At 64.2% G+C, this 7,454-nt stretch overlaps 2 protein-coding genes across 2 annotated transcripts; both read left to right on the forward strand.

The window, feature by feature from the left end:
- The first annotated feature begins 6 nt into the window (after positions 1-6).
- PLBD2 (phospholipase B domain containing 2) lies at positions 7-3,772 on the forward strand. The gene is made up of 10 exons (XM_014960678.1): positions 7-188; positions 607-701; positions 1,091-1,305; positions 1,390-1,484; positions 1,564-1,724; positions 1,839-1,934; positions 2,183-2,254; positions 2,392-2,544; positions 2,952-3,114; positions 3,224-3,772. Exons 1-10 carry the CDS (start codon positions 27-29, stop codon positions 3,389-3,391), a joined length of 1,380 nt encoding a protein of 459 aa, XP_014816164.1. The 5' UTR covers positions 7-26; the 3' UTR covers positions 3,392-3,772.
- Positions 3,773-4,171: 399 nt separating this feature from the next.
- On the forward strand, positions 4,172-6,716 carry LOC106899402 (putative phospholipase B-like 2). Its single transcript, XM_014961215.1, has 9 exons — positions 4,172-4,182; positions 4,413-4,627; positions 4,713-4,807; positions 4,887-5,047; positions 5,162-5,257; positions 5,506-5,577; positions 5,717-5,869; positions 6,277-6,451; positions 6,549-6,716. The coding sequence occupies exons 1-9, from the start codon at positions 4,172-4,174 to the stop codon at positions 6,714-6,716; spliced, it is 1,146 nt and encodes a 381-aa protein (XP_014816701.1).
- Positions 6,717-7,454: the final 738 nt, after the last annotated feature.

Below are 7,454 nucleotides of genomic sequence, written 5' to 3' on the forward strand. Positions count from 1 at the left end.
GTCCCCCCCGTGTTGTCCCCCAGCTGATGTACATGCACTGGATGAACACCATGGTGGGCTACTGCGGCCCCTTCAAGTACGAGAGCGAGTACTGCGAGAAGCTGCGGGGCTACCTGGAGGCCAACCTGGGCTGGATGGAGGAGCAGATGGGCAAGGGGCAGGACCCCGAGTACTGGCACCAGGTGAGGATGGGGTACCCCCCCCACCCCCGGGCTAATTAGGGCTTTAATCAAGAGGAAAAAGGCAGCGAGAGCACCCCTGGGTGCCGGCCGGGCTCCAGGAGGGGTGATGGGGATGTGGGCCTCATGGATCCTCCTCCCCTGGGTGAGCAGAGGTGACTCGTGACCTTCTCACGTGCCACTTTTGGGGCGCACAGGGGGTGGCTTGACCTCCCCCCCCTCCTCCTTGGGCCACCAGTGCTGAGTCACAGCCCTGCTGGCACTGACACTTCCCCCCCCCCTTCCCGGCGTGTCTTCTCCTGTCTCTGCAGCAGCACCGGCACCCACCGGATCTGCCGGCCCCCGAGGGAAGGGGGGAGCCCCTTCCTCCCCCCAAAATCCCTCGCCCCTCTTTCCTGAGTGCCAGCTCTGTCCCCTGTCCCCCCCCCCGGCCCTGCTGCAGCTGAAGGGGCTGGAGGACAGCTACAACGGGCGCCTGGACTTCCCCCGGGGCAGGTTCACCCTGTCCCCCTTCGGCTTCCTGTAAGCTCCTTCTTGGAGGAGATGGGGGGGTGGTCACCCGAGAGGTTGGGATGCTGCTGGGGGGGTCCACAGGGACCATTCCTGGATGTCCAGTTCTGCTCCTCTCCCCCATCTCCTCTGGGTGCTTGTCCTCTGCTGCTGGGGTGGGATGGAGCCAAGGTGGGTTCTCCTCCTCCCTGGCACCATGATCTGGGTGCCCCCCCCCCCAGCCCGCTGTAGCCCCCCTGCCTCAGTTTCCCCACTGCTGCCCAGGTCCTTGTGTCTGCCCTGGGGGGGGATGGAGAAACACCCTCCAGCCCAGACAGACGGATAGAGAGCTCAGACCCAGCTTGGCTCCTGGACCAGGTTGTCCCCAACCTGATACCCCGTGTCTCATGTCCCCCCCTCAGCCTGCTGCAGTTGGGGGGTGACCTGGAGGACCTGGAATCTGCCCTGAACCGTTCCTCCCCCCGGCGCGTCCTGGGCTCGGGCTCCTGCTCTGCCCTCCTCAAGCTGCTGCCGGGCCATCGGGATCTCCTGGTGGCCCACGACACCTGGACCTCCTACCAGTCCATGCTGCGCGTCATCAAGAAGTACACGCTGCCCTTCCGCACCTCGCCCGGCGGTGCGTGGGCTGGGCTGGGGGGGCTGCATCTGATGTCCCCCCCCCCTTTCTGATGCTTCCCTGCTTTTGCATCCCCTCCTCCAGGCAATTCTCAGATCCCCGGGAGCATCCAGGTGTTTTCCTCCTACCCCGGCACCATCTTCTCTGGGGATGACTTCTACATCCTCAGCAGCGGGTTGGTGAGTTGGGGGAGGAATGGGGGGGTCTGGTTCCTGGGGACCCCCCCACTTCCCTCCCCATCGCTCCCCCTCCTTGTAGGTAGCGCTGGAAACCACCATCGGGAACAACGACCCGGCGCGGTGGAAGTTCCTGGACCCCCGGGGCAGCGTCCTGGAGTGGCTGAGGAACATCGTGGCCAACCGCCTGGCCCGCAGTGGTCCCGAGTGGGCCACCATCTTCCGGCGGTTCAACAGCGGCACGTGAGTGGGGGTGGGATGTGGGGTGGGAATGCCCCTCTGGATGTCCCGGGAAGGACGTGGGATGGGGAGAGACCAGCTGCTGGAGGGATGCTCTCCCCCTTTTCTCCACGCCAGCTACAACAACCAGTGGATGGTGGTGGACTACAAAGCCTTCACGCCGGGGAGAGCCACCCCACCGCCGGGGCTGCTGACCGTGCTGGAGCAGATCCCGTGAGTGTCCCCCAACATCTCCTCTCCCATCCCCGGGGGCTTGGGGACACCCTAGGGGTCCCGTCCCCCCCAGCCAGGGTGGGAGTTGGGCGATGGGGATGCCAACACCGCCCGTCTGTGGGTAAAGGCTTCCCCTGGATGGTGGGAACTCAGCAGTGGGGACCCCCAGCAGGGTGTCCACCCTTCCCAGCATGCCCCCCTCCTCCATCCCTGCTGGATTTTCCTGATGCTCTTCCTTCCCGGCGCAGGGGCCTGGTGGTGGCGGCCGATGAGACGGAGCTGCTCTACCAGCAAGGCTACTGGGCCAGCTACAACCTGCCGTGAGCTCCTTCCAACCTCAGCCCACCCCACCGATGCCCCATAAAGGGGGACAACCGATGCTGGCCTTGTCCCCTCAACCTTTCCCTGCCCCACTGCTGACTCGCTGGCTTCCCCCCCCCCACCCTTTCTACCCCAGGTTCTTCGAGGAGATCTTCAACGCCAGCGGGAACCCGGAGCTGGTGAGGAAATACGGCGACTGGTTCACCTACGACAAGAACCCGCGCGCCCAGATCTTCCGCCGCAACCAAACATTGGTCCATGACCTGGACTCCATGGTCCGCCTGATGCGGTGGGTGCCGGGGACCCCCTCCCCACCAAAAACCTTGAAAACCTGGGTGTTCCCCTCCATCAAGCTGGAGGGGAACAGATTTAGATTGGAGATTAGGAGAGGGTTCTTCACTGTGAGGGTGGTGGAGCACTGGAACAGGTTGCCCAGGGAGGTGGTTGAGGCCCCATCCCTGGAGATACTCAAGGAGAGGCTCGACGAGGCCCTGGGCAACCTGGTCTAGTTGGGGGTGTCCCTGCTGACTGCGGGGGGGTTGGACTAGATGACCTTTGGAGGTCCCTTCCTGCCTGGGCAATTCTATGATTCTATGATTTGCAACCCTCGGGGGTGTTTTTTTTTCATCCGTCTAAATTAATCTCTATTTTATTTTATTTTTACCCCCTCACCACTCTCCCTTGGCCGCTTTGCAGCTCCAACAACTACCTGCAGGACCCGCTGTCGCGGTGCCGGGGCTGCGACCCCCCCCAGAACGCGGAGAACGCCATCTCTGCCCGCTCCGACCTCAACCCCCCCAACGGCACCTACCCCTTCCCGGCCCTGCGCCAGCGCTGCCACGGGGGCACCGACATGAAGGTGGTGGTGATGGTGGGACACCACCAGGGCAGCCCCGGTGGGGGGCTGGATGTCCCTGGTTGCCCCTTCCTCATGCTGACTTGGGTTTTTTTTCCTTCCCCATCACCAGGTCACCTCCTGGGGCATGGCCCCCACCTTCGGGCTGGTGGCCGCCAGTGGTCCCACCTGGGATGATGTCCCCCCCTTCCGCTGGAGCGTGTCCCCCTGCAGTGCTCTGCTGCACATGGGACACCCCGACCTCTGGACCTTCCCCCCCATCAAGGTCCACTGGGACTGAGCCTTGGCTGAACCCGTCCATCCATCCGTCCGTCTGTCCGCCCACCCACGGGCATCTATCCTGCGTGGGGGGGACCCCTTTTTGGGGGGCAGCTGGGTCCAGGGGGACTGGCTTTGGGTGCACGGGGGGGTCTCCTCCCCCCCTGGCTCTTTCTGCTTCTGCCTCTTGCTGCCACATCCCCGCGGTGCTGGTTGTGCCCCCCGCCCCGGGGCCGTGCCCCCCTCCCCGCCGTGGGGCCCCAGGGCTGGAGCCTCGTTTTTTGGGGGGGCTTCTCCCCAAAAGATGATGGGGGTGTCTCCTGGGAGGCTGGGGCTCGCCCGTGGGGCAGAGAGGAGGGGAGCGAGCTGGTTTGGCTGTGACAAATAAAGGCGTTTGCGTGCAGCGGTGGTGGTGGCTGTGCTTTGGGCTCTGCTGAGATTCTCTGGTGTCTTGTATAAGGGTTGGGCTCACGCAGGGCCCCTTCCTCCCCCCAAAATCCCTCGCCCCTCTTTCCTGAGGGCCAGCTCTGTCCCCTGTCCCCCCCCCCCGCAGGTGCGGCTGGCCCTGCTGCAGCTGAAGGGGCTGGAGGACAGCTACAACGGGCGCCTGGACTTCCCCCGGGGCAGGTTCACCCTGTCCCCCTTCGGCTTCCTGTAAGCTCCTTCTTGGAGGAGATGGGGGGGTGGTCACCCGAGAGGTTGGGATGCTGCTGGGGGGGTCCACAGGGACCATTCCTGGATGTCCAGTTCTGCTCCTCTCCCCCATCTCCTCTGGGTGCTTGTCCTCTGCTGCTGGGGTGGGATGGAGCCAAGGTGGGTTCTCCTCCTCCCTGGCACCATGATCTGGGTGCCCCCCCCCCAGGCCCGCTGTAGCCCCCCTGCCTCAGTTTCCCCACTGCTGCCCAGGTCCTTGTGTCTGCCCTGGGGGGGGATGGAGAAACACCCTCCAGCCCAGACAGACGGATAGAGAGCTCAGACCCAGCTTGGCTCCTGGACCAGGTTGTCCCCAACCTGATACCCCGTGTCTCATGTCCCCCCCTCAGCCTGCTGCAGTTGGGGGGTGACCTGGAGGACCTGGAATCTGCCCTGAACCGTTCCTCCCCCCGGCGCGTCCTGGGCTCGGGCTCCTGCTCTGCCCTCCTCAAGCTGCTGCCGGGCCATCGGGATCTCCTGGTGGCCCACGACACCTGGACCTCCTACCAGTCCATGCTGCGCGTCATCAAGAAGTACACGCTGCCCTTCCGCACCTCGCCCGGCGGTGCGTGGACTGGGCTGGGGGGGCTGCATCTGATGTCCCCCCCCCCCTTTCTGATGCTTCCCTGCTTTTGCATCCCCTCCTCCAGGCAATTCTCAGATCCCCGGGAGCATCCAGGTGTTTTCCTCCTACCCCGGCACCATCTTCTCTGGGGATGACTTCTACATCCTCAGCAGCGGGTTGGTGAGTTGGGGGAGGAATGGGGGGGTCTGGTTCCTGGGGACCCCCCCACTTCCCTCCCCATCGCTCCCCCTCCTTGTAGGTAGCGCTGGAAACCACCATCGGGAACAACGACCCGGCGCGGTGGAAGTTCCTGGACCCCCGGGGCAGCGTCCTGGAGTGGCTGAGGAACATCGTGGCCAACCGCCTGGCCCGCAGTGGTCCCGAGTGGGCCACCATCTTCCGGCGGTTCAACAGCGGCACGTGAGTGGGGGTGGGATGTGGGGTGGGAATGCCCCTCTGGATGTCCCGGGAAGGACGTGGGATGGGGAGAGACCAGCTGCTGGAGGGATGCTCTCCCCCTTTTCTCCACGCCAGCTACAACAACCAGTGGATGGTGGTGGACTACAAAGCCTTCACGCCGGGGAGAGCCACCCCACCGCCGGGGCTGCTGACCGTGCTGGAGCAGATCCCGTGAGTGTCCCCCAACATCTCCTCTCCCATCCCCGGGGGCTTGGGGACACCCTAGGGGTCCCGTCCCCCCCAGCCAGGGTGGGAGTTGGGCGATGGGGATGCCAACACCGCCCGTCTGTGGGTAAAGGCTTCCCCTGGATGGTGGGAACTCAGCAGTGGGGACCCCCAGCAGGGTGTCCACCCTTCCCAGCATGCCCCCCTCCTCCATCCCTGCTGGATTTTCCTGATGCTCTTCCTTCCCGGCGCAGGGGCCTGGTGGTGGCGGCCGATGAGACGGAGCTGCTCTACCAGCAAGGCTACTGGGCCAGCTACAACCTGCCGTGAGCTCCTTCCAACCTCAGCCCACCCCACCAATGCCCCATAAAGGGGGACAACCGATGCTGGCCTTGTCCCCCCCCCAACCTTTCCCTGCCCCACTGCTGACTCGCTGGCTTCCCCCCCCAACCCTTCCCACCCCAGGTTTTTTGAGGAGATCTTCAACGCCAGCGGGAACCCAGAGCTGGTGAGGAAATACGGGGACTGGTTCACCTACGACAAGAACCCGCGCGCCCAGATCTTCCGCCGCAACCAAACATTGGTCCATGACCTGGACTCCATGGTCCGCCTGATGCGGTGGGTGCCGGGGACCCCCTCCCCACCAAAAACCTTGAAAACCTGGGTGTTCCCCTCCATCAAGCTGGAGGGGAACAGATTTAGATTGGAGATTAGGAGAGGGTTCTTCACTGGGAGGGTGGTGGAGCACTGGAACAGGTTGCCCAGGGAGGTGGTTGAGGCCCCATCCCTGGAGATATTCAAGGAGAGGCTCGATGAGGCCCTGGGCAACCTGGTCTAGTTGGGGGTGTCCCTGCTGACTGCGGGGAGGTTGGACTAGATGACCTTTGGAGGTCCCTTCCTGCCTGGGCAATTCTATGATTCTATGATTTGCAACCCTCGGGGGTGTTTTTTTTTCATCCGTCTAAATTAATCTCTATTTTATTTTATTTTTACCCCCTCACCACTCTCCCTTGGCCGCTTTGCAGCTCCAACAACTACCTGCAGGACCCGCTGTCGCGGTGCCGGGGCTGCGACCCCCCCCAGAACGCGGAGAACGCCATCTCTGCCCGCTCCGACCTCAACCCCCCCAACGGCACCTACCCCTTCCCGGCCCTGCGCCAGCGCTGCCACGGGGGCACCGACATGAAGGTGGTGGTGATGGTGGGACACCACCAGGGCAGCCCCGGTGGGGGGCTGGATGTCCCTGGTTGCCCCTTCCTCATGCTGACTTGGGTTTTTTTTCCTTCCCCATCACCAGGTCACCTCCTGGGGCATGGCCCCCACCTTCGGGCTGGTGGCCGCCAGTGGTCCCACCTGGGATGATGTCCCCCCCTTCCGCTGGAGCGTGTCCCCCTGCAGTGCTCTGCTGCACATGGGACACCCCGACCTCTGGACCTTCCCCCCCATCAAGGTCCACTGGGACTGAGCCTTGGCTGAACCCGTCCATCCATCCGTCCGTCTGTCCGCCCACCCACGGGCATCTATCCTGCGTGGGGGGGACCCCTTTTTGGGGGGCAGCTGGGTCCAGGGGGACTGGCTTTGGGTGCACGGGGGGGTCTCCTCCCCCCCTGGCTCTTTCTGCTTCTGCCTCTTGCTGCCACATCCCCGTGGTGCTGGTTGTGCCCCCCGCCCCGGGGCCGTGCCCCCCTCCCCGCCGTGGGGCCCCAGGGCTGGAGCCTCGTTTTTTGGGGGGGCTTCTCCCCAAAAGATGATGGGGGTGTCTCCTGGGAGGCTGGGGCTCGCCCGTGGGGCAGAGAGGAGGGGAGCGAGCTGGTTTGGCTGTGACAAATAAAGGCGTTTGCGTGCAGCGGTGGTGGTGGCTGTGCTTTGGGCTCTGCTGAGATTCTCTGGTGTCTTGTATAAGGGTTGGGCTCACGCAGGGGTCTTCTTCCCCCCCTAAATTCACGGGGTGCTCTCTGCTTCTCCGCTGCCTCCCAGCCCTGGTGAAAGGGGGTGCAGCCAGCCAGGTCGGGCTCTTTTTGGGGTGCAGGCTCCTAAATTTTCTCTGCTGCTTTATCAGGCTGGGTACCCGGTGTGGGGCAGAGCTGCTGCCAACGGGGGAGCCCGGGGTGTGGGCTGGAGGAGGGAAGTCCCACCACTCACCCCCCAGGATGGGGTGATGGTCCTCAATGCTTTTGTCTTCTCCTCTTCTGCCACCTGTGTC

The sequence above is a fragment of the Calidris pugnax genome, unplaced genomic scaffold (genome assembly GCF_001431845.1).
Source record: "Calidris pugnax isolate Ruff unplaced genomic scaffold, ASM143184v1 scaffold32, whole genome shotgun sequence".
Classification (NCBI taxonomy): domain Eukaryota; kingdom Metazoa; phylum Chordata; class Aves; order Charadriiformes; family Scolopacidae; genus Calidris; species Calidris pugnax.

Coding starts and splice junctions, on each gene's coding strand:
- PLBD2 (XM_014960678.1), top strand. CDS start 27: ATGTACATGCACTGGATGAACACCATGGTGGGCTACTGCGGCCCCTTC. Junction 702..1,090: donor CTGTCCCCCTTCGGCTTCCT/GTAAGCTCCTTC, acceptor TCCCCCCCTCAG/CCTGCTGCAGTTGGGGGGTG. Junction 1,306..1,389: donor CTTCCGCACCTCGCCCGGCG/GTGCGTGGGCTG, acceptor CCCCTCCTCCAG/GCAATTCTCAGATCCCCGGG.
- LOC106899402 (XM_014961215.1), top strand. Junction 4,808..4,886: donor ACATCCTCAGCAGCGGGTTG/GTGAGTTGGGGG, acceptor CCCTCCTTGTAG/GTAGCGCTGGAAACCACCAT. Junction 5,048..5,161: donor CGGCGGTTCAACAGCGGCAC/GTGAGTGGGGGT, acceptor TCTCCACGCCAG/CTACAACAACCAGTGGATGG.